Source organism: Neolamprologus multifasciatus, chromosome 18, assembly GCF_963576455.1.
Source record: "Neolamprologus multifasciatus chromosome 18, fNeoMul1.2, whole genome shotgun sequence".
In the NCBI taxonomy this organism is placed as follows: domain Eukaryota; kingdom Metazoa; phylum Chordata; class Actinopteri; order Cichliformes; family Cichlidae; genus Neolamprologus; species Neolamprologus multifasciatus.
The window spans coordinates 36,220,145-36,246,092 of NC_140456.1; the positions used below are offsets into that span (position 1 = coordinate 36,220,145).

Sequence of the window (25,948 nt, forward strand, 5' to 3'; positions counted from 1 at the left end):
ATGCAGGTACCCGTATCACTGGCTTTGGCACACAGCCACCATTATATTTATCAGCAAACACAATGAAACTGTGCTGTGGCCGGCAGGACGTGGACCCAAATGCAGACATTCTTGCACGGAAAAATAAACTTTGAATCGGCAGCTTTATTTGCTGGAAAAATCCTTCATAATATAACTGAAAACAAACCAAAAACCCAGAGTATTAAACTAAGAACAAAACACTGGGAAACTAGAATCACATGTTATTATTTTTATATATTGTCATCATTTGGAGAAGCCTAAACAAAACGAGATTAGAAATTGTCACGACCATGTCTGCTGTAAAAGTGTATGTCAGCTAAATATACAATGCAGCAGTTCACTGTAGGTGAATGTGGTTGATGGAGAATAAAGAAACGCTGAGCACCACTCAGGAGTTATGCTTTATTTAAGATCACCACACCTTTATTTGGCAATAATAAATGAGTGAATGTGGATGCAGACAAACTAATACACATAAATAACACATGAGGAAAACATCTGTGACTCCACACTGAAGATCGGGCCTTTGCACCAGCTGAGAAGAACATCTGAAATCTAAATTCAATTTATTTCCCAAACTAAACAAAATTAAATGCAAAAACAACAAAACTGAAAGTAAAACTGCAGCCAGGTGTGGATGGACTCAAATCCTTGGCTGAAATTACAGGCTGATCACTGAGTGCACAGTACAGTGTGATCCAGGTTATAATACAGTATCACAGCAACACAGAAACATGCTGACCCGTCATCCTGTTCTCACAGAGTGCATCCAACACATCTCAGAGTTCATAACAGAGATTTAAGCAGCATATTCCCAAAGCGTACATTAGCCTCTAAGTGCAGTCTGTGACCTCTGTGACCTCTGTGACCTCTGATCGGGGGTGGGGGTGTACATTTTGCACTTTGAGTTGAATTTTTAGTTGCATTTGTTTTGAGTATTTCAGTTTCCAACATGTGGTCAGCAAAAGGCCATTTCTAGCAGTAATAACTGATAAATGTGTGAATAATCCAACATTATTGTTGGAGGGTCTACCTTACAGTGTTGTGGTTTTGATGCTGTATAAATAAAATTGAAGTCTTTAGATGGACAACACTTATGTTTAATTATCCTGGTAAGGTCTGATCGCAGGTGGTGGACCTACCCTAACCGTATATTTTGGAGTAAGGCAAACTGAATGTTTTGGGGAGGAATGTGAATAGTTGTGACAGGTTTATTAAATCAGGACTGTTTTCTTTGTAGCGTGGTTGCTACAGCTTCATTTCCACGAGTCACTGACAGCGTGTCCAGGGTCAGGGGTCAGACGCCGTCAGTATTATCTTTGGACTGAAGTCGTCTACTTTCATTCCAGAATTCCAGCTTTCCAGTCGAAAGCTTTTCCAGCTTTTAGCTGTTCCACAAGCGTGTGTATAAAGACTGTATATACAGCTGATGCTGTTCACTGCGGCCATTATTGTTACATTATAGCTTAACTGAAGCCAGTGATGGTTTTGTGGTCAACACCATCTTTTCAGGTTGAGGTTAACGTTGCCAGAATATGTGTGGTGGAGTAGCAGCTGGAAGCTGATTGGAGGAGACACATCACCATTAGCCAAATGCACTGTTAACATCTGAGCACTAATATTGCTACATGGATTTAAAGGAAAATATTTACTGATGAAAAATCTGAACAACATAGTTCCTTATGTTTATTAGCAACTGGCCAGTGTGTTAATCACACGAGACGGAGCATGTCAATCAAGCACCTAAAAATGGACCTCTGTCTTATTTAAAAATGACCACCAGCATGCTGATCAGAGCGGCTGGTGAAAAATCTCAGTTTTTCTATTAGCAATCTTTCTCTTTAAGGTACTTAAAGCTTCGCCTTCAATTTCAAGTTGAAACTGTAACACCTGGTGTGGATACAAAGCTAATTAGAGTATCTAACCACACCTTCAGCACTTGAAAAGTAGTATTACTTTAACATTGTCATAGAAAGTTGTAAATGTGGGATTTAAATATTAGGAAGATAGGGCAGAAGGTAAAGAAAAGGTAAACTACTATAATCTACTGAGCTGTGGATCAGGTTGCACAGTGACTCGCAGGTTTAGCTAGGTAGTTTGAGATACTGTAATATAGTTTATTCAGTAATACACTGCAGTGTAGCACAGCTAAAATAAAGTGACCCCAAACAATCTGCTGCATTCCTGTCTGGTGTTGTTCCCCCGTGACAGAAAAATCCTGCATCCTGAGCTGACTTGAACGCACCTTTTATGCAAACTAGTGGACGTACTCTGGAGCCAGAGCCACTCATGTGTGAGTCTCATGTGTAAGGAGGACGGATTGGTATGCACTCGTGCACATACGCACACACCACACGGAAATATCAGCTTCTAAAAAACATGGAAAGTTCTCAATAATCTTACCATCACAATATGTTATAAACCTTTTACAAATAAAAGTTTTAAGAATTTATAAGCACTGCTCAGTTCATAAATATATGCAGCAAAAATACAATACGATAAATCTCTCTTTGTAAGAATCAAGACAGGCGATAAAAATCTGTAAAAATATTGACTAGATCTTGTGGTCGGAGCTGTGACGAGCCCTCGCCTCCATACCTGTGGAGCCATACACAGCTTGGTTGTATCACTCCAGGAGAAGCGTGTTTGTCTGGGGGTGATTATAAAGCAGCACGGGGACACGGCCGTGCAAACGTTTGTTTCAGCTTGAGCTCTTTCATCCATTGTATAGATGGATGTACAAGCTATCTGGCAACATACTCGAATAACTGTTGTCCTCTTTTAACCTTTTCACTTCTCTATAGTAATCCTTTTCCTGAGATACATCTTTGTTCCTTATTTGTTTTACTTCAGGATGAAACACAGGCTCTATGATGTCCATTTTTGTATGATGGTGTGAAGTTAACCTAAACTAATGAACTTATCTACAGTCTAGATGAGAGTAGACTCCGTCCTTATACCTTGGACTCTGGGGGGATAGCTAGGCTCATGATGGAGAAAAGTCTGTGGCACACACAACAACACAGGTTGCAGAGCAGAAATTACAGATTTTCTTTTGGTTCCTAAAGTAAAAAGGCTGTAGGCCAACTACTGAGAGGATGAAAACAGTACAGTGTGGATGCCAAAGCAAACTATTAATGTTAAAGTTAAAAACTAAAGGGGGAGGATCCATCATGCAAGGGCAAGTTTCCCTTTATGAGCTGCTCTCATTGAGATCATGCAGCCAGAAGCTACCTAAACTGTTTAAAACACGAACAGCTTTCCTCAAAAATGACATGTGTGCCAATCAGGGACTAGAGGAAGGTAGAGTGTATATTTAACCCACTGATCAGAACCTGTGCTAACAACTGACCTTCATCAAAGAAGCAAAAGTAGCTCTTTAGGAAACCTGGGGCATCCAAACTGTTTGGATCAATGGCTCATTGTAACACTTCATTAAGGCAGTGATTTTCAAAGTTTGGCGTGGCACCTTTAAAATACATGAACTGTTATTGTAAAGAAAACAACATGCAACATCTTGTCTGCATCTCTGCAATGCATAGCTACAATATTTTCACATATAAAGTCATTAAAATCGAGCATGTGACTGCCAAGAAGTAAAATTGAAAATCACTGCATTCGAGTCAGTCATTCACATAAAACAGATGTCAATAAATAGTTCTACTAGTGCCTTAGCTCAGCCATATCTAGTTATCAAAGTGCTGTAAATATCATATATCGAGGAGAAAATCACAAATGTTAAAATGTGAAAATTCACATTAAATATCACATGTTAAAACCAGTGGGATTATCATGACTGCAGATTAAGACTTATATATACTTATGTTTGTTATACAGCTTTAAGGAATCTGTCCACAGGAATTATTATATAAAGGAAAAAGTGGCGTTACAGGCAGGTCCAATGTGTCGGACTCTTTTAGATAGTCTGAATTTTAAAGCCACTGAGACATTGTGAGAAAACCAGCTCAGGTAAATGACTGAAATCATTGAAACCGAGAAACAGTTCTCTTCTTCTGTGGTGTCCAGGTGAAAAACCCACATTTGAGCTATAACCCATAGCTCTGACACATGTTGTAAAACACATTGGCTGCTGATACACGGGACCGACTGAGAGCAAAACTAAGGAAGAAACAGGCAGGGGACTTCATTTTGGCTTTTACAATGTCTGACAGCTGAGCAGTACCGTCGCTTACTTCTTCTGATTGGCTAGTAGGGAGGCCTCCCATCGTTGTGCCATGGCATTTTGTTGTCGAGGCACTGAAGAGAGGGAAGGAGGGAACTGGAGGGAGGGGAAGACTCAGCTGAACCACTGGAGCAAAGATGGATGGATGGATGGATGGATGGATGGATGGTGGATGGATGGATGGAGGATGGAGGATGGATGATGGATGATGGATGATGGATGGATGGATGATGGATGATGGATGGAGGGTGGATGGATGATGGATGATGGAGGATGGATGGATAGATAATGGATGGAGGATGGATGGATGGAGGATGGATGGATGATGGATGGATGGATGGATGGATGATGGATTATGGATGGAGGGTGGATGGAGGATGGATGGATGGATGGATGGAGGGTGGATGGATGATGGATGGATGGATGGAGGATGGATGGATGGATGGATGGATGGATGGATGGATGGATGGAGGGTGGATGGATGGATGGAGGGTGGATGGATGATGGATGGATGGATGGATGGATGGATGGAGGATGGATGGATGGATGGATAGATGGATGGATGATGGATGGATGATGGATGGATGATGGATGATGGATGGATGGATGGATGGATGGATGGATGGATGGATGGATGGATGGATGATGGATGGATGGATGGATGGATGGATGGATGGATGGATGATGGATGGATGGATGGATGGATGGATGGATGGAGGATGGATGGATGGATGGATAGATGGATGGATGATGGATGGATGATGGATGATGGATGATGGATGGATGGATGGATGGATGGATGGAGGATGGATGGATGGATGGATAGATGGATGGATGATGGATGGATGATGGATGGATGATGGATGATGGATGGAGGATGGAGGATGGAGGATGGATGGATGGATGGATGGATGGATGGATGGATGGATGGATGATGGATGGATGGACATTAGAGAGAAAGAAAAATGAAGAGAAGATGTAACAGAAATGCTGGATAAAGTGATGCAGGTGTAATGGTTCGATGAAATGAGGTAAATATGAATATATTTGCTAAATTGTGAACTGGTGAATGAAAGGTGCGATCAATCCAACTGATTGATGAGTCAGAAAGGTAGGGTAAAAAAATGAGTGAAACGATGTGTATGACATATACAATGGGTGATGTACAAACGAAAGTCAGAGTGACAGTTTAAACAGCATCATTACATTCTCTGCTATCATGCACTCTATAAACCATTACTTTGGAAATGACCATTTAACTGTTTGACAGCAACTCTATTTTAAAATAAAAGAAAGTTTAGAAATCATTTGTTTGTGGCCACCTTAGAAGCCTGTGGTACATAATCTGCTAATGAAGATAGAATAATCATATTTAAGCATTAAATAATAGTGAAAATAGTTTGAGGCGCATTCATGGTTTAGTCGACTTAGAAAGATGAGAGAGGAAGAGCCTAGGTAAAGTAAGCAATTATTAAAGTTCCTGCATTTAATGCACTTCATATGGGGCAGCTATGAATTATTTTTTCTCTGATGGTTAAAATTTTATTTCTGAAGAATTTCTCGTTAAAGTTAAAAGAAAACCTCAATTTAGCTCTGACTCTGTCAGCCTGGCTCCGGTGCTAAAAACAAACTCAGGGTTGTTCTTGTTATTAGTGACTAGGGCTGCCACTAATTTAATAGTCAGCGTGTCGTTTGAAGCTTTGCAAGATCCTGAAAGACGCAGGAATAAGTAGTAGGATTTAAGAGTGTAATAACGGACTGAAACAGAAGGTGGCAGCACTGCATCTAAACCCCGAAGAAGAAGAAGCAGCTCCGGTATCGTAGCTGTGTCCAAATTCAGAGGCTGCATCCTCCTGAGGCCGCATTTGTAGGCCAAATACGTGACAGCAACACGACGAAGGCTGTCCAAATTTGTAGACTTCTCCAAATGCGGCTGACAAATGCGTCCTTCATTTCCTCAGATTTGAAGGATAGGTCGGGTGTATCCTTCCTGGCCCAAACTATCCCAGAATTCACAGCATTTCCAACAATGGCGGCAGCTACTTAGTTTTAATATTACTCTTATTACTCTTTCTGGGTCACAAAATAAACTTTTAACAGCTTTGTAAACTTCAAATATCTGTTCGGTTTATCAAGACACCACATATTTGTAAAAGTGACGTTTTCGGAGACGTCTGTTACGCACCAGCTCAATAGCTGACCGGGAGTTCAAGGCTCACTAGAGCCGGCGAGAACAGCGAACTCCCGGCACATTGTTTTCAAACGCCCGTGATCTTTCGCTACTCAGGTCAAACATGATGTAAGTCACTTAGATAACTTAAACATTTTATTGTTTGGCTTTTTTCAGTGTTTTATTTGCTATAATTTTCACAAACGTCAGAAAACCGATTAAACAGAAGTGTGAGATGGTCGAGAATTTACTCCAGTGTCCTGTTATATTTTAGATAGCAAGGAGCAGACAGCTGAGTTTATTAAACTCCACCGAGACAATCTATCTATCTATCTATTTTCAGTTAGCACATACCTGAAAGCTGTATAGCTGTAAGCTAATGGTAGTTATATAAGAGCAGATGCTACTGGTGCAAAGAGCTGTACGCTGTACGTCCAATGGATGATGATCTGATTAGTCGACTAATCGCAAAAATAATCTGTGACCAGCCGACTATCAAAATAATCGTTTGTGGCAGCCCTATTAGTGACGAACAGGAAACTGTCCTAACTTCCCAAACGTCTTTTTAAAACTTTTTCAGTTTTTACAGGTCAAATAAGGATCCTGTAAATGAGTGCAGAGCCTTAGAAGCTGTATGCTTAAAACTTTTTATGCATTATATCAGAGACAGTCATCTCTTCTTTTCAGAGGAGCAATGACATCCAGGGTCATAAGCTGTTTGTATGACGTGAAACATAAGATACTGTCAGTGCTGGGGTACTATATATGAACTATATATGAACTATATATGAACTATATATGAACGTCAAGTGGTTTTATTCAACTGAATGAGACGCTCATTTGTATTAGAGGTGTGCATAATGATTTCCAGACTTTGGTGCTGACACAACTTTGTCTTCTACAGCAGCTGTAGAGTGCATGCATATGAATGTGTGTGAGTCTGCCAACCTTGTGGTCACAAGACAAACTGGATCGCTCTATTTTGCGGGTCCTGGAGGGGGATGACGGGGAGGAGACGCTTCTGTCTGGAACCAGTGACACTGGTATCAAAACAGCATCATCAGCATATATGAATTAGGGCCTGAATTGAGAACTACACAAACTATAAGACATTTTTCTAACATTTCTGTTCAGATCCAGAAACACTTCTAGATGCTTGTTGGGAAATTTTCCCAAGATGTCACAAATCATAAAAAGTCCTCATTAAAGCCTTTACTGTTGGAGCATCCATCAAAGGCTGATTTATGTGTCATATTGGTAACAGATTAACACTGTGCTGTTGACCTGTTTGATTTAGTAATTGTTGTTTTCCCTCAGCAGTGAAAACTGTTAGTCTTGGCTAACATCATGAACATAACACTCAGAAAGAGAAAGTTGTTAGAAACTTAAATGTGGACTCTTACCTATCTATGCCTAAGCACACGGTCTTACATTCAAACACATTCAAACACTGACTCATTTGAATAAATCTACAATAAAATGAAAAGTTTCTAGTATGTTAGGTTGTGTGCTTCCTAAATCATTAGTGTTTTAGTTGTGTGGATGATACATACCATTGTGCGTAACATTATCACTCAGACCCGGAGACACCAAAACAGTATCGTACCGCTCTCTCCCTCTCTTCCACTCCTCCTCTCTTTTCCTCCTCCACATCTCCTCCCTCTGCCTTTTCCACTCCTCCTCCCTCTGCCTCACCATCCTGATCTCTTGCTCCACCAGTGACTGGCTGCTGAGCGAGCGCAGCTTGAAAAAAGGATTTGACGTGAAGGTGCTCTCCTGCGGTTCCACGGACAGTGGGGTGGAGCTTAGGCAGAACTCAGACGCACTGCGAATGATCAGATTGGAGGTTTCTACAACAATGACATTAGCGGAAGGCACTGCATCTGAATTTGCTGGCCAATCGGAAAGGCCGCCGATTGCAGAAGAGAGCAGACGATTCCTGGAGGCGGGGCTAGAGGAATCAGGCTCCAGGATGATGACATTGTTAGCTGTCATTTCATGGTAGACAGATCGGGGAAGGGACGAGGAACAGGAAGGAGTTGGGGAGATGGAGAGTGTCGGGGTGCGGCAGGCTGGAGGTCTGGGTGGAGATCGTCCTGTCTGCAAGCTGGATGGCCTGCATACAGAAAAGAACAATGTGAATGTTAAGTGTTTTGAATGGAGGGGTTTTGGATCATTTTGACAAATCCTTTCTGAATTATTCTGTCTACAATGTGTTTCTACAGTAGAACTATCACTCTTCTATGCACTTCTTTTAACTCAACAGGTTGCCTTATTTTGGTTGTAGGGTGATGGGTACAGACAGCAATTTTAATTAGATTTCACTTTTTAAAAGCTTAATCAAATGATTACCTGCCCAGCAATAAACAACATGTACCACCTTCACCTTCACTGGGACACTAACAGTTACATTTGATGGAAGCCAAACCAGAGCTTAAAGAAGAGAAATAAATAGACAAATGCTTGCTATCACAGACACCATGGCAACTTTACTGTCAACTTTTATTAGGGGTCTGCGTAAAAATGAACATCGATGTGAAAGTGCTGCTAACCTGCATGTTTTCTAATGGCCAGCAGGAGGTAACTCAACAGTCAGCATGCTTGATCCATGGCCTCAGTAAACACTTTCATGATGAGTTTATCGTTTCAGTTTCTCATTGAATAAAATTTATATTATATAGATATTGTAAATGGTGGCCTCCAATAAAGTAAAATACACAAAAATGTAGACACTTTATGACTGACAAGCACATACAAAAGGGCAGTGTCCTTATTTCACACTCAGGTCCATCAAAATCACTTGAAAAATCTAGTTCTAACAGGGTATTCCCCAAACTTGAATACCCTGCAATCAGAAAAAAAAACAGTTCCTACTCCTTATAGTTAATCTTCAATTCTATCTACAGGGTGGGCCATTTATATGGATACACAGTAATAAAATGGGAATGGTTGGTGATATTAAAGTGATGTTTGTGGCAAATTAGTATATGTGAGGGGGCAAACTCCTCAAGATGGGTGGTGACCATGGTGGCCATTTAGAAGTCGGCCATCTTGGATACAACTTTTTTCAATAGGAAGAGGGCCATGTGACACATCAAACTTATTGGTAATGTCACAAGAAAAACAATGGGGTGCTTGGTTTCAATGTAACTTTATCCATTTATCTATCCATCCATCCATATATCCATCCATTTATCTAGCCATCCATCCATCCATCCATCCATCCATATATCCATCCATCCATTTATCTAGCATCCATCCATCCGTCCATCCATATATCCATCCATCCATCCATATAGCCATGCATCCATCCATCCATCCATCCATCTTTCCTTATATCTATCCATCCATCCATCCATATATCCATCCATTTATCTAGCCATCCATCCATCCATCCATCCATCCATATATCCATCAATATATCCATCCATCCATCCATCCATCCATCCATATATCCATCCATATAGCCATGCATCCATCCATATATCCATCCATCCATTTATCTAGCCATTCATCCATCCGTCCATCCATATATCCATCCATCCATCCATATATCCATCCATCCATCCATATAGCCATGCATTCAATTTCAATTCAATTCAATTTTATTTATATAGCGCCAAATCACAACAAGGCGCTTGAGGCGACATTTGCATCCATCCATCCATCCGTCCATCCATATATCCATCCATCCATCCATATATCCATCCATTTATCTAGCCATCCATCCATCCATCCATCTTTCCTTATATCTATCCATCCATATATCCATTTTTCTAGCCAGCCACCCATCCATCCATCAATCCATCCATCCATATATCCATCCATTTATCCATCCATCATCAAGGCTACCCAGACTTCCCTATACACCTCAGCCACCTCCTCCAGCTTATCCATAGGAACATCGAGACATTCCCACAATATATAAGAGTTGTAATCTCTCCAGCATGTCCTGGGTCCGCCCTGGGGCCTGCTCCTTATAGGACATGTCTGAAACACCTCTCCAGTGAGGCATCCACCTCAATAGGCTGCTTTCAATGCGGAGGAGTAGCGGCTTTACTCTGCACCACTCGATCTGAGCTCCTCACCCTATTTTTAAGGGAGAGGCCAGCAGCCCTTCGAAGAAAGCTCACTTCTGCCGCTTGTATCCATGATGTCATTCTTTTGGTTACTACCAGAGCTTGTGACAGTTGAGAGGCAAGGCTTTCAAATGAATTCAAATTCTGTCTAGGTGCATTTAAGTGCCTTTGAGATCATAAGGACTGCATTCTGTTGCTATGTGAGTTTTCATGATTGCACAATACAGCAGAGCCAATTACTGCTGGTGTGTAGTGGTAGACTTGGACATTTTGGCTGCTGTACCTGGGTATTGGGAGGCCATGTGCAATCATCCCCCTCTCCCTGCGGTGTCGTTCCTCTCTCTCTAGAGTCAATCGGATCTCTCTCTCCACTGCAGTCTCGGGCTCCTCCAGGGTGCTGCGGTACGACGAATCATCCAGGCCTGAGTCCTCTGAGCTAGGGGACAGGGTGGAGGACAGAGGAGGTTCCCTGGGCATGGGGATTTGAATTTCCCTTGTATAGGACAGGAGGAAACCACACTCAAGTTGAGAAGGATGTGAAACCTACAGCGTCCTAGCTACTTGCTAAGTGTACTATGTTGGCTGAAGGACTCATCTTGTTAATGTGGTGCATTGTTCTTTGTTTTACTACTGGGCACGAGCCCTGAAAACTATTCCACTGTCACTCTACAGCATCTGTTAGCACTATAAATTGTGTGACGCACTTTTAGAGTCCTTGAAACCTCAACGAAGGCTGTAGTAGAAACTATTTACTGTGAGGATGACTAAGACTTCAGGGTGAAGATTTACCTGTGTTTGAGCCGGGGACTGCGAGTGGGGGGATACAGTGACGAGTGGGTGCCCTGGAAGCTCCCCTGAGCTCTCAGTCCCGGTTTTGGGATAGGCTGACCTTTGACCTCTTCTTCCATCTTCTTCCACTGCTGACGGGCCAAAAGAAAGTCCACATGCTCAGTAGAGACATTTTCACTTTGGGTCTCTTCGTGCACGCAGAAATCTACAGGGACCTGACAGGAGAGATTACATGTGGGGTTAGGTTCAGCATTCTAGCAAACAGCCAGTGACTCTCTGACTCAGCTAGAGTCCGACAGCCAGGCTGGGCATATCAGTCAGGTGTTGGTCAGGTGAACCATCTGTCACATGACTCAGGCTCTCCTCCAGACTGCTTTCATTCATAAAGTGCTTATAAACCCAAACGTTAAGGTTAACAGGTGGAGTTTCCAGTTTCAGTGCAGTTAGTTAAACAACAAAAAAACACTTACTGTTTAAAGGACTGTTGGGATTTATTTCTATCTGTAAGGCTAATATCTCATAATTAGCATCACATATGTACACAGTGTATTGCAGAACAGTTTTGGATTCATTCTGATAGCGACAGACTAAGACCCCGTCACAAGAGTGTGGACGAGGTTGTAGTACCTACAAGACAACAAGGCCATACATCAGACCTGATGGAGGACAAGAGGTGGTTGCCATGGTGATGGGTGAAGTGGCATCTCCAAATAAGGAGATGCCCAGAAAGATGCCAAAGTGCTGGATCTCAGCCCGATCAATAGAACTGTGGCTTTCCTCCAACTTTTGACCAATCACCTTAGAGCCCTGTTTATCACACATAATAAAAGCATTAGTGTCTGAGTGTGGGGCTCTTTGTTCGTTTGGGTCTCCTGAGCGAGCAGAAAGACACACAGCCTTTTGTCTCTGAGCCAGAGAGACCGAGGTCCGTGGCACCATATGAAACTCATTTGAAATTTTAACCGTTTTCATAATAAACTGTGAAAACTTACAACATATTTGTCTTCTCTCTCATAAAAACCCTACAGGACAGAGAGAAATGGACAGCATGTCCTTGGTTTCGTATAAAACTGATATAGATATAGACTGAGTTTTAGTTTTAATGAGTTAATGGTTCTGTTACTAGTTAGCTAACAGAAACTAATCTAAGTCTATTAGCAGCAACCAACCAACTCAGTGACATCACGTTCTGTATCGGTACAAGACGGCGCTAAACTTGTTCTAAAAACTTCAAACACGTGTTTTTAAATCCAGCTTCACAGTCAGTGTTAAACCTGTGACAGTATGTGAGAGCAGGGATCCACAGTGTAAATTAGCCTTTTCATGTCACCTTTGAGTGGGCTATGCTATCACTTTCAGCTGTGGTTGCACAGTTTGGACACAAGGTGGCAGCGATGATCTTTATTCCCTTTTCTTATGAAAATGGACATGTTTGTTATAATGCAGCAATGAATACTTCTGAGATTTGTCTGTGTTATAACTGCAGAGTTCGCTTTAGTTGATGCTTGAATTAATGTCCTAGAATTCTGATGCAAACTACGAGTGCTAATGCTGGGTGATGGGTTCGAGGCTCTACGAGTGCTAATGCTGGGTGATGGGTTCGAGGCTCTACGAGTGCTAATGCTGGGTGATGTGTTCGAGGCTCTACGAGTGCTAATGCTGGGTGATGGGTTCGAGGCTCTACGAGTGCTAATGCTGGGTGATGGGTTCGAGGCTCTACGAGTGCTAATGCTGGGTGATGGGTTCGAGGCTCTACGAGTGCTAATGCTGGGTGATGGGTTCAAGGCTCTTACAGTCGTTGCACATGTTCAGCTCCCTCTATCAGACACTGAAAGTGCAGTTTTGGGTGGTACAGATGAAAAGTGTCAGAAACTGTAACAGATGAGTGACAGAGACACAGCTCCATCCACTGTTGGCTAACTGACAGGCACCCAGAGTTTATAAAGGCCCATGTGTGCCTGCTCTGGTTTAAGTTTAGGCTTTTCTTTTTAGAGATGGCTTAAGTTAGGGGGAGCTTATTGCATTTTGGCAAACATTTTTTGTTGTCATAATTCATCTCTGTTAAATGTCTTGTGAAAAGCGTTGAACCAAGTTAAAAGCACAAAGAAAACACCCCGCGTCTCTGCATCAGGCTACATATGAACAGCAAACTCACCTTCTTGTCAGGGTCTGTGGAGCTCGCTGTGGAGCTGACTGAAGGAGACCGCAGGAAAAGATCTCTCCTCAACCTCATCTGGTCTTCATCATCATCCTTTCTTCCCACCCTGTACTCCTCCACCTCTCTCTTCTGCTCTTGATTTTTTGCATCTGCTTTGACTTCATTGTCTTCTTCCTCTCTCTTGACCTTCTCCTCTTCTTCAAATCTTGCATCTTTCTTCCTCTCCTCTTCGATCTGGCTGGTGATGTCAGAGGGGGCAAAAGCTGACCACTGGTCCTCACCTGCATCGCTGTCTGAGTACACGATGACACGCTCTGCTTGGAGGCAGTCACTGAGGTGGCTGTCACTGAGGTCGTCCCTGACGGTGAAGTCGGGACCCCAAACGTCTTGTGACACCAGAGGATGTGAGGTGGCGCCTAGAGGCTCAGATGGTGAAGGATACAGCAGACTGTCTGAGGGGAAGAGGAGATCTTCTTCTAGTCCTCTGATCCAGCTATCCTCTTCTTTTGTGTCTTTTGTTCCTGGGTCTTCTCCCTCTTCTCCACCCCCCACCTCCCCACCCTCTGTATCCTCTCTGGTTTCATCGTCTCCCTCTATCTCTCTTCTTTCCCAGCTATCACTCTCTGTTTCTCTTTCGTTTCCATCTTCTCCCTCCATTTCCCCTCTCCCTTCATCCTCTCCTCCATCACTTTCACTGAGGTCTCTTCCTTTCTCATCTCCCATCTCAAAAATGAGATAGTCACACTCATCTCCTTTCCTATTTTCTCCTCCTACAGCCTCGTCTTCCACCCTACGGACCCCAGGAAGACACAGTTGGTCCTCTTCCTGGTTGTGGCAGCTAAAAAGGCTCTCTCTTTCTATGTCTCTTAGCGGTGCTGATGAGCTCATCTCCATGGTAACTGGACTGACTAGCGGTGGGGGAGAGGGAGGGCAGACGGGGTTATTGCTGCTGGAGCTACCGTTGTCGTGGTTAGCGTCTGTTAGCTCAGGTGTTGTCCTCCTTAGCCCAGTTGTAGCTCTCTGAGGAAACATACGTGTAGTTGTAATTAATTTTGTGGTTATAATGGAGCGGAAATAAAAACATACTTGGATTAAAAAACATGAAGTCAATTCAAAAGTCCAATCTACTAAAATCTCATAATTATGATGACAATGACGGCATAGCTTATGGGTTTGCATTCTTTCCAATGAGCAGCAGTGAGAGTTCAGGCTAATAGGTAGACGGACACACATGGATGTCACACAGTGACACCCAGAGGAGGATGACAGAGTCAAAGAGATCTGAAGAACAGGACTGCTTTCCTGCAGAACCTCACAAAGCAGACGTTGGAGTGAATCATGGATGAAAGTGCTCCAGTCACTGCTGTGCTTAGCAGTACGAGGTTGTAAAGGAAAAGAAAGCATACCTGGTGCACTAACCAGTTCTGATAGTGAAAAACAGATCTTCTTACTGATGCATATACACCAAATACTTAAGCAAGGGTGGGGGTTACTGGAGGTGGACAGGCTGCTTCTGATTGGAGGCTGTTAACATTATAAATTTCATTTAATTTCATGCCAGCTTAGCAATGGTTTAATCTACATCACAGTTACTCAGTTAATAACACTGAAAACACAGCAGGGAGTAACTCTCTATGAGAAAAGTCACAGTTTTAACTTGGTCAAATATGTGTTTCCCCTCACTGGGCCCACGTCCTCATTTGAGGTGTGATAGCGTTTCAGTAGGTAAAGGTGAATGGCTTGGACAAGAATTGAGCTGTGGTTTGGGGAGGACCCTGAGCGGGCCTGGCAGGTCCCCATGTACTAAATAGAAGTGAAGAAACGAAAGAATTTAACAAGGCAGGGAGGGTGGGGCACGTAAATGAGAATGAAAGCTTGTAGAACTGGGGGAACGTACATAGATGAGAACTGGGGGAACATACATTTGGAGGTGTGGTCCTGCTCCTGAAATTCTGATACTTTATCTCCAATTTGACTCTAGTTAAAGTCTGCTTCTACAGTCACCTGTATTTGGTGTTACAGGTCTGTCACATAATACATGAAGGATCAGTGCTAATCAGAGATCAGAAACATCATGAGAACCTTGGGTGGAGGTGGTCTGCAAAGGGGTTTGCAGATGGGTAACAGCTGTGGGTAGGCTAAAGCATCTTATCGCCTGTTTGAATCTATCACCCTACATGGTTTAGTAAATTAGAAGTTAAAACTGGTAAATCTTCAGCAGCTGCACAGGTTTGCACACGAGTAGGTGGAGACCAAACACAGAGCTAAGATTAAAGTAGAAACACTTGGTTAATTCAACACACGCTGTTAAACTTACACTATAATAAGGCATATGCAAATATACAATTACTCAGCAATTACTGAATATATTTGAATATATAATCGTCCACATACTCATGAGTACATCAAGGTACATTAAAGTACTGCACATGGCCTCATATGTTTGATGAGATAAACTCAAGCCATCCTCTCATTACCATGGTGGCACTGCGTTGGCTGTGAGTGGGTTTGCATATTATTATGGTCTGTCGTTAAAAACATGTGCTGGTGACAGATGGGAGGTGTTGCTATGGTAACACTAAGTATAGCTGCAGAGGCAGGCAAGCTGCTAAAGTCAATTCCTTTTCAGTTCAGTCCCACTGTGAAGAGAGATCACACATTATAGCTCATCACTTCTCTTTGGTTGCGTGAATAAAGTGACTTCATACAAAAACTTCTTTAGTTGCATAACAGCAAATTTATGGTATAACATTCATAAACAGCAAACGTAGGAACTAAAATGACACCAAGCAAATATAAACTAAAACATATGAAGACAGAGTCCTCTGCATCAATGACCCATGACATGCATACCTGCACCAATGTGTCAACTGCAACACTGGATCAGTGCAGCTATAGTGTGTAACAAGTTTGTGGCAGTAAAGTCATTAGACTTTCTCGGTGGAGTAATGCTTTTTTAATGCAGCACCTCTCTGGTTTCTAAAAGTTCTACCTAACAGGATTTATCACAAACACTTATGAAGATGACCTGTTTCTTGTCCTCTTGTCCTTTCCAGCACTGGAAATGATTCCAGACGGCATCAAGTTCATAAGTGAAAGGGGCTTTAATTTTACTCAACAACCTCAATTAATTCTGATGTGATGGGTCTCTGAAGGCATTTACTTTGAAGAGATGTCATTTCCAGTATGCTGCATAACAGATGATTAACGTCTCTCTGCATCAATTAGCATTAAGCCGTAGTACAAACTGAGTGAACGTGCATAGGCGGAAACACTTACTTACATTTTGATTCATAGGGGAACAAAATTACTTTTCAACCTGAGCTCTCACTGCTTTATTTAGACACGTTGTTCTATCCGTGGCATTTTTAATCAAATTCATGGGAAAGGTTGCGTGCATCTACCAAGGCCAACCATCCCAGCTCACAAATCATTTTGTTTACACTTTAACTATTAACCCTGCACTTCCAGCTTTCGTAATATCATGCATAGGTTTTAACTATGCTGGCAGTTAGCCTGTAACTGTTGTAGCCTTATTCTGCAATTCTTCCCCTACTTTAAGCTTTCCAAGTATAACAGCTGTCTATTGATTTTAGCTAACAGTTCATCTGTGGGTTTGCATGGATTCTGTCCAGAAACTCCAGTTTTATCCCACAGCCCAAAGACATAAATGTTAGGGACTGTTTATACTAAATTTTCCATAGGTGTGGATTTGAGAGTGTGCAGCTGTCTGTCTTTTTGTGCATCTGCTGTGGTGGACTGGTGACCTGTCCAGGATATACCCTGCATCGGCATAAGGAGGTAAAAGCAGGAGGTAAAGTGGCGACTCAGTATTTTGAATTTCAATTGTTGGTTATGTTCATAGCTGAGGTGGAGTAGTGGGTTAGGGGTGTGGTGTGAAGGAGGCTGACCAGAACACGAGCCGGCAGCTCAGGCTGAGGGAAGAAGCTGAAGCATCCCGACAGCACTGTAATTAGAAAAGCATGATTGGAAATAAAGCCTCCAATGATCTCCAACGCTGTGGATACGGGGTCCTCACTTTACAAGTGAAATCCAGGCGCTCTCGTACCCAGTCCGTCATGTTCATGGAGCAGGCAGCAGTGCACCAGCACCAGCTGTTGGAGGACAGGCTCGCACATACCCTCATGTGGCATTGTTGGAGAGCGAGTGGGTGGATGTTAGGTAAGTGCATGGGGACTAGGGTTGGGCGATATGGCCTAAAATGGTAAATGGCCTGCATTTGTATAGCGCTTTTCCAGTCCCTAAGGACCCCAAAGCGCTTTACACTACATCCAGTCATCCACCCATTCACACACTGGTGATGGCAGCTACATTGTAGCCACAGCTGCCCTGGGGCGCACTGACACAGGCGAGGCTGCCGGACACTGGCGCCACCGGGCCCTCTAACCCTAAAATCCATATCACGATATAATTTGAAGCACGTGCGGTAACGATATATATCGCGATATATTTTTTTCTTCTGTATAACGTATTTTCCACACTTAAAATCCTTTAATTTTCTCAAAAATCGAGAGTGTGCCTTATGTATGAATTCTGGTTGTGCTTACTGACCTCGAACCGATTTTGGCAGAAATCTGTTAAAAATGTTTTAGTCTAACTTTGGTAAGCCGCACTGCTTGATGGATTGTCAGAGCATTATGGCTGCCGTAGTGAGGAGCTTCACGGAGTAATCTGGGTCCTAAACTCCGTCAACTTCAGGTCCCAAAGTCAAACGAACACTGAGAGTTAAAAACGGTCTAAATTCTTTCATCTTTAATTAAATCATCAGTGTTGCTGCTTTATCGGGTGTAACAATTAAGTTTAACATCCATGAAAACAGAAGTTATTAAATTTAACGGAGTTAGAAGTTAGCAGGAAGTTAGCTCGCTAGTTTCCACCTAAACATTTCATACCATGTTCTGACTGAAAGATTTTTGAAACTAATTCAAACGTACAGCTCTGTTATCACTTCCAACATAAATGAAGACAGAAAACTAAACAGCAGTGACGTTTGCAGGGTTACTGAAGTTTGGCTAGCTGGTATATAATGTTGTGCTACGTGATTGCTAGCGACACAGCTATGTTAGCATAACATTAGCACAGTGAAGCTGGAGGATGAACGCTAACTTTTTTTTCACTGGATAAAAGTTAACGTGAGGGATTCTGGTGGTCAGGGACAAATGCAATCACATAGCAGGATGCTATACACGGGCCAAACTTCAGTCAGGAGAACAACTGAGATCATTCATCCACAATACGAGGTTAGTTATTAATATACTGCAACAACATGGGAACAGAGCAGCTGCAGAGAATTCAGCATTAATGAATCAATGTTACAGAAGTGGAGGAAGCGCAGTTTTTGGCTTTCCTCATATTTCAAAAGTGCTTCATCTCTTTGCTGTGACTGTTGCCCCGCCATAATTTGCAGATGATAATGGTTGTAGCCACTGTGATGCTTTCGACCAAAACAGGCGCAGCTTGATGACATTATCAACATGCGCTATCGCGATAGAGCGATATAGTCAAAATCTCTATTGTTGGCCAAATTTATATCATTTCTATCGTATATCGTTTATATCGCCCACCCCTAATGGGGACATAAACAAATCCCATAGGCTGCGGTTAGCTCACACTGGATGCATCCCTTAATTCTGGTGACAGATTGGCTCGGGTTTAATAACCTGTTGGGAAAGTGTGTGGATGTGTTCATGACCTCACCAGAAAGGGATAGAAAATCCACTGGTCCCAGTTAAGCATGTCTGTGCACCAGCACCCAGAGCGATGTTAAAGCTGAGTGAAAGCCAACCCCAGCCTAACAGAAAGACCCTGAACTTCAACAGGTAACCAAGGCAGTAATGAGCAGTCAGGTTTCAGCCTCGATTTCTACCCGTTCATGTTTCTAAAATAAAATCCCTGTGTTGATTTTGCTAAGTCTCTTTGTGCTTGTGCTTTGGTTTTTGTGTTTGCTTTTTCATTTTGTCCTCAAAGCTGATTTTTTAAATCAGCAAATATGAGTATGTGTAAAGCTTTGAGCAAGTGTGATGGCTAGATGACTGGGTCAGAGGATCTCTAACACTACAGCTTTCATGTTCCAGGTCTGCAGTGGTCAGTATCTATCAAAAGTGTTCCAAAGAAGAATAGTGGTGAACCAGTGACAGGGTCATGGGTAACCAAGACTCACTGATGCACAAGGAGAGGGAAGGCTGGGCCGTGTAGTCCGAGCCAACAGATGCACTACTGTAGCTCAATTTGTCAAAAAGTTGCTGGTTCTTGATGTGTACCGTAAACCTATGGTATTTAAGGTTCAACTCTCATCTGGAGCACAAACTGGGCGTCATCAGGACGCTACAACACAGAGCGAACACCATCCCCACTGACACAGCAGGGAGGCCGAGGAACATCAAGAAGGTCCTGAGTAAATGTGGTTATCCCAGCTGGACTTTTGTCAAAGCGGGAAAGGCTCCAAAAGAAAGCTCCAGCTGATCCAGGAGAGAAGGACAACCGCTGCCTAAGAGAAAACCTGTAGTGATCCCGTACATGTTAGGAATATCGGAACAGCTGAGACGCATTTTCTAAACATCGGGTCTCTGTGGCTTTTAAACCCCAAAACACTCTGTGCCAAAAATGGGTCCACCCCAAGGATCGGGTCCCTCGACACAAACAGAGTAACATAGTGTACGCTGTTAAGTGCAGGAGGATTGGCAGGATTTATACATCGGGGAAACCAAACAACCTCTGGCTACAACACAGAAGAGCCACCTCGTCAGGCCAGGACTCTGCAGTCTTTACACCTACAGGCCAGTGGACACTCGTTCAATGATGAGGATGTAACATCCTGGACAGGGAGGAACGCTGGTTTGAGGGCGGAGTCAAGGAGGCCATTTACGTGAAAAGGGAAAGACCATCTCTGAATGGAGGAGGGGCCTAAGGGTACATCTGTCACCATCTTACAATGCTGTGATTGCAGACATTCCCCAACTCTCTGTGAATGGGACTCATGGACATTGATCAGAGGTACATTGTGCAAATGTCCTGTTTATAAGGTTGGGGAAACCTGCAGTCAGCTGAGACTGAAGAAGTCACTTGGATGAGTGACGAAACATTTCTCCTACTGAAAACTCGATGTCCAGATGAACAGAATCAACTTTTTTGGGTTGGTAGAAGGTGGCCAGATAGGTCACGTTTTCTTTTACATCACATTGCTGGGTACATGTTCCTCCTGGAATGGGAACAAAGCAAGCCGGAGGAGGCCGTGTGGCGCTTTGGGCAATGTTCTGCTGGGAAACCTTGGGTCATGTTACATTAACATGTACCAGCTGATGGCAGCAGGTTAAGATGTCCTGCCACAAAGCAAAAAGGGTTCAGGAATGGTTTGAGGAACACAACACTGAGTTTGATGTGTTGGCTTGGCCGTAGCAAATACCCCATGTGGAATCATCTCCCGACGTTTAGTTACTTAATGTATGAAGAAATAGGTTTCACATTTCAGTGAACTTAACCGCACTTTAGGACTGTGTATAGAAATGTATCCAATTCCTCAGCGTTTAATGCAACATTTTTGTCTAAATCTTTAAGTTAAAAATTGACACCTCCATATTTATAATAAGAGAAAATTAGATACACATCAATTAGATTAGATAGTACATCTAATCTGGGGGTTGTGTACAATTAGAGAGTACACAACCACCACCTGGAAAAAAAGGAAAAAAACAGCATCCCAAAAAATATTAATGTAACTACAGTTTTCTGCTGTTGCGTTATTTCCCATTTTAACAATTTCACCCCTGCTACACATTCCAGTACACTGATCAACTTCAAACCCTAAACTTACCAAAATGACAAAGTTGGCTTTTATTGACCTGCACGAATGTTTTTGATTTAACACCTGTCCTTTAAACATTTGATGTTTATTATGATTATTTTCTCATATCTGAAGCACATGTTCGGTTCGGGTCACTGAAACTTATTGGTTATAGACTGGAAACACAGCATTCATTGAAAAGTAACCAATGTTTACTGCTTGAGAAGAAAGATTACTAAGATGAGATGGTATTTTCATTATCCCATATTTGGAAAATTCCTTTGTTAAGGCACTTTAAATATTACTAATAATAATTGTAAGTAAGTAAGTAAGTAAGTAAGTAATAATAATAATAATAATAATAATAATAAAAATAAGCGGACACATTTATCAATTCAATGGAGTTCAATTCAGTTTTATTTATATGTGCCAAATCACCACAGCAGTTGTCTCAAGAGGCCCAAGGCCTTATACAACACGCTCATATGCTCACCTGTCCATAACTGTACATAACTGTGAATAATTGTGCATCATCCCTGACAGGTGACTGACTTGTAGAAGTGGCATTCTTGCCTCAGTATAATATAGCTCTTTATGTTGTACTATTGCTAAATGTAAGTTAGATGCTGCTAAGATAACTTTTCTATTCCCCTTTGTTCATTGGTACTGCTGTAATATTGATGTAATATGAACATAATTAATGTAAAATAATGGAAATATTATTGATGTTATATTGACCCACATTATTATTGTAGGGTGTTTATCTAACAAAGCACTTTGAAGTGACTACTGTTGTTATTCAGTCCCTGTGACCCTGATAACAAAAAGCAGAAGAGAATTGATGAAGTGAATTTAATTAATGTTGGAAGTCACTATTTAATGAAATTCATGTTTACATTTTACATCTAGAATTTGCATTGGCAGTGGCATGGTGGTCAGTACTGCCACTTCACCTTCCTCTGTGGGATCTGCATGCACTGCCCGTGTTTGTGTGGGTTCTCTCTGGCTTCCTCCCACAGTCCAAAGACATACAGTTAGTAGGGTTAGCTTATTTGGTGAATCTAAACTGCCCATGGGTGTGAATGTGATTGTGAATGGTTGTCTGTCTCTCTGTGTTATTCACAGCTTTAGTAAAGGTTACAAATGATCTTCTTATGGCCTCTGACAGTGGACTCATCTCTGTGCTTGTCCTGCTAGACCTCAGTGCAGCGTTCGATACTGTCGACCATTATATCCTATTAGAGCGATTAGAACATGCTGTAGGTATTACAGGTACTGTGCTGTAGTGGTTTGTATCATATCTATCTAATAGACTCCAGTTTGTGCATGTAAATGGAGAGTCCTCTTCACACACTGAGGTTAATTATGGAGTTCCACAGGGTTCAGTGCTAGGACCAATTCTGTTTACATTATACATGCTTCCCTTAGGCAGCATCATTAGAAGACATAGCATACATTTACACTGCTATGCAGATGACACCCAGCTCTATCTGTCCATGAAGCCAGATAACACACACCAATGAGTTAAACTGCAGGAATGTCTTAAAGACATAAAGACTTGGATGGCCGCTAACTTTCTGCTTCTTAATTCAGATCAAACTGAGGTCATTGTACTCGGCGCTGAAAAGCTTAGAAATATGGTATCTAACCAGATTCTTACTCTGGATGGCATTACCTTGGCCTCCAGTAACACTGTGAGGAACCTTGGAGTCATTTTTGACCAGGACATGTCCTTCAACGCACATATTAAACAAATATGTAAGACTGCTTTCTTCCATTTGCACACTATTGCATTGAGGCGACTGTTGTTGTGATTTGGGGTTGTATAAATAAAATTGAACTGAGCTGAATCGTGTTAGCCCTGTGACATAATCATCTGTCCTGCCCTGGTGCTTATTACATGACGTGCAGTTATGTAAATATGGAAATCAACAGTCACCCTCATTCGTGCTCCCTCACACACACCGACATACTGCTGAGCAAAGTTAGATCCATTCATGACAGAAATCAAATATGTCCGTCCTGTTTCTCGCTGAAACTATTATTAATTTTGCAGTGACCCTGCTTTAACTCGCTGACTGATACAACATCTGCCAGTTTGAATCAATATTCATGGGTTTGTTTTTCAGAGGTCATGTCTGGCCTGCAAGGTCATCAGTCTGATCTGCAAAACTCTTTTAGCAAAATGTGACTATAGCCTTTTTACAGCTCTTAGCCATGAGACACAATACTCATGAACTTTGACCAGCATACCAAAACACAATAATAATCCAAACTGGAACATGCAGGCTGACAAACAACACAACAAAGAACTGAGGAAAACTAAGGGTTTAAGTACGTACACACATATGTAATCGGACATAATATCATGGAAAACCTGATAAACAGAAACTCTAATAAATAGCAGACTATGCAGAAAATATAACAATGAACAATACTGCAATATGACTGCGTGGGTTGAAGACCCTGGATTATTGCAAATGAAGCCTTCTGCAGGACAGTCCAGAGTTTTGCTGTACAAAGTATATACAGGGAATAACCTTTCACAGTAGCTCAGACTTAATCTGTGCAACAACTGTTGGTTAGCAGCTGTCAACATCTGCTTGCCTCTCACAGAAGCTTGAGCAGCAGGATATGACGGTTTATGAAAACATCAGATCCTCCTGATACTGAAAAGGATTTCTTTAATCTGTCAAATGAATATAGTTTCTAATTAGGGCTGGGTGATATGGCCTAAAATTCATATCGCGATATAATTTGAAGCACGTGCGGTAACGATATATATCACGATATATTCTTTTCTTCTGTATAACGTGTTTTCCACACTAAAAATCCTTTAATTTTCTCAAAAATCGAGAGTGTGCCTTATGTATAAATTCTGGTTGTGCTTACTGACCTCGAACTGATTTTGACAGAAATCTGTTAAAAAATGTTTTAGTACAACTTTGGTAAGCCGCACTGCTTGATGGATCGTCAGAGCATTACGGCTGCCGTAGTGAGGAGCTTCACTGAGTAATCTGGGTCCTAAACTCCGTCAACTTCAGGTCCCAAAGTCAAACGAACACTGAGAGTTAAAAACTGTCTAAATTCTTTCATCTTTAATTAAATCATCAGCGTTGCTGCTTTACCAGGTGTAACAATTAAGTTTAACATCCATGCGTCCATGAAAACAGAATTTATTAAATTTAACAGGAAGTTAGCTCGCTAGTTTCCACCTAAACATTTCATACCATGTTCTGAGAGATTTCTGAAGCTAATTCAAACGTACAGCTCTGCTATCACTTCCAACATAAATGAAGACAGAAAACTAAACAGCAGTGGCGTTTGCAGGGTTACTGAAGTTGGACTACCTGGTATATAATGTTGTGCTACGTGATCGCTAGCGACACAGCTATGTTAGCATAACATTAGCACACTGAAGCTGGAGGATGAACGCCAACTTTTTTTCCACTGGATAAAAGTTAACGTGAGGGATTCTGGTGGTCAGGGACAAATGCAATCGCATAGCAGGATGTTATACACGGGCCAAACTTCAGTCAGGAGAACAACTGAGATCATTCATCCACAATACGAGGTTAGTCATTAATATACTGCAACAACATGGGAACAGAGCCGCTGCGAGAGAATTCAACATTAATGAATCAATGTTACGGAAGTGGAGGAAGCACAGTTTTTGGCTTTCCCCATATTTCAAAAGTGCTTCATCTCTTTGCTGTGACTGTTGCCCCAGGATAATTTGCAGATGATAATGGTTGTAGCTGCTGCGATGCTTTCGACCAAAACAGGCGCAGCTTGATGACATCATCAACATGCGCTATCACGATAGAGCGATATAGTCAAAATCTCTATCGTTGGCCAAATTTATATCGTTTCTATCGTATATGGTTTATATCGCCCACCCCTATTTCTAATACAGTACTGAAGCCATATTTATTGAGCATGTCCTGATCGTAGCATAGAAACGTAGTCAGTACATGTGTTCCTGCGCACATTCAAAATAGCTTCTTCAGTTTCTGAGGACAGCCTGGACGGTCATTAGTGGTGTAGTGGCGCTCGGCTGTAATCCATGCCCCTGGCCACTGCCTGTCTAGATTTGAACCAGGAGACTTTTGGATTATTGGTAGACCTCACTGACCTTTGTCAGCTGAACTTTAGGTTTAAAATATATTAAATCCACGACATGGTTATATTCCCAGTATAGTGAATTCCCTTGCAGTCTCTGCCCCCACATCAGCAGCTGGAGACAGCATCATGACGATTACTTAATCAGACACCTCTGTGTGTGTGTGTGTGTGTGTGTGTGTGTGTGTGTGTGTGTGTGTGTCTATGTTTTGAGAGGATTACACAGCAGCTTTAGGCATCATGTGTTTTACCAAAGATGAGTTATAAATGGAGCCATGATGCTGTTGCACTCGGTTCTAGCGTTCCATTTTCTCCTGTTCTGCTCTTTGTAGTTAAATTCTAATGAAAAATACAATTATCCTCCTGGTTCTACTGCGTTCTACTGCGTTCTACTGCGTTCTGTCAGATGAGTGCTGTGCCAGCAGTGTTATATAAGACAATATTCTAAACTTGGGCAAAGCACCAAAATCGTGACAGATAAGCGTGCATACAGAAGCCAAGCTGAGCCAAAGCCGCGCGCATACACCTCGTTCACAGGCTACACGGTGTGCATCCACACAGCTGCAAACCCGGGAGGAAGACGCTGTTCGGCTTTATTATTCAATGTTGTTGATTGGTTTATTTA

The 25,948-nt window shown here is 42.1% G+C and overlaps 1 protein-coding gene and 1 long non-coding RNA gene across 9 annotated transcripts in view; both read right to left on the minus strand.

Annotated features, from left to right (window-relative positions):
- LOC146498569 (uncharacterized) overlaps positions 1–25,948 on the minus strand; it is a 242,972-nt gene that overhangs the window by 201,067 nt on the left and 15,957 nt on the right. For 3 of the 8 annotated variants that reach the window (XM_085140023.1, XM_085140018.1, XM_085140024.1), the window contains exons 2-6: positions 13,398–14,420; positions 11,243–11,457; positions 10,737–10,946; positions 7,928–8,490; positions 5,302–7,414 (exon numbers count right to left, since the gene is read on the minus strand). In XM_085140023.1, the coding sequence (XP_084996149.1) occupies positions 7,194–7,414; positions 7,928–8,490; positions 10,737–10,946; positions 11,243–11,457; positions 13,398–14,294 (2,106 nt within the window). In that variant the 5' untranslated portion in view covers positions 14,295–14,420 and the 3' untranslated portion in view covers positions 5,302–7,193. The other 5 variants (XM_085140019.1, XM_085140021.1, XM_085140022.1 and 2 more) reach the window with 5 other exon arrangements.
- On the minus strand, positions 17,621–25,943 carry LOC146498578 (uncharacterized). Its single transcript, XR_014870558.1, has 2 exons — positions 24,115–25,943; positions 17,621–23,997 (listed from the first exon to the last, which is right to left on the minus strand). It is a non-coding gene; the product is annotated as an uncharacterized LOC146498578 (long non-coding RNA).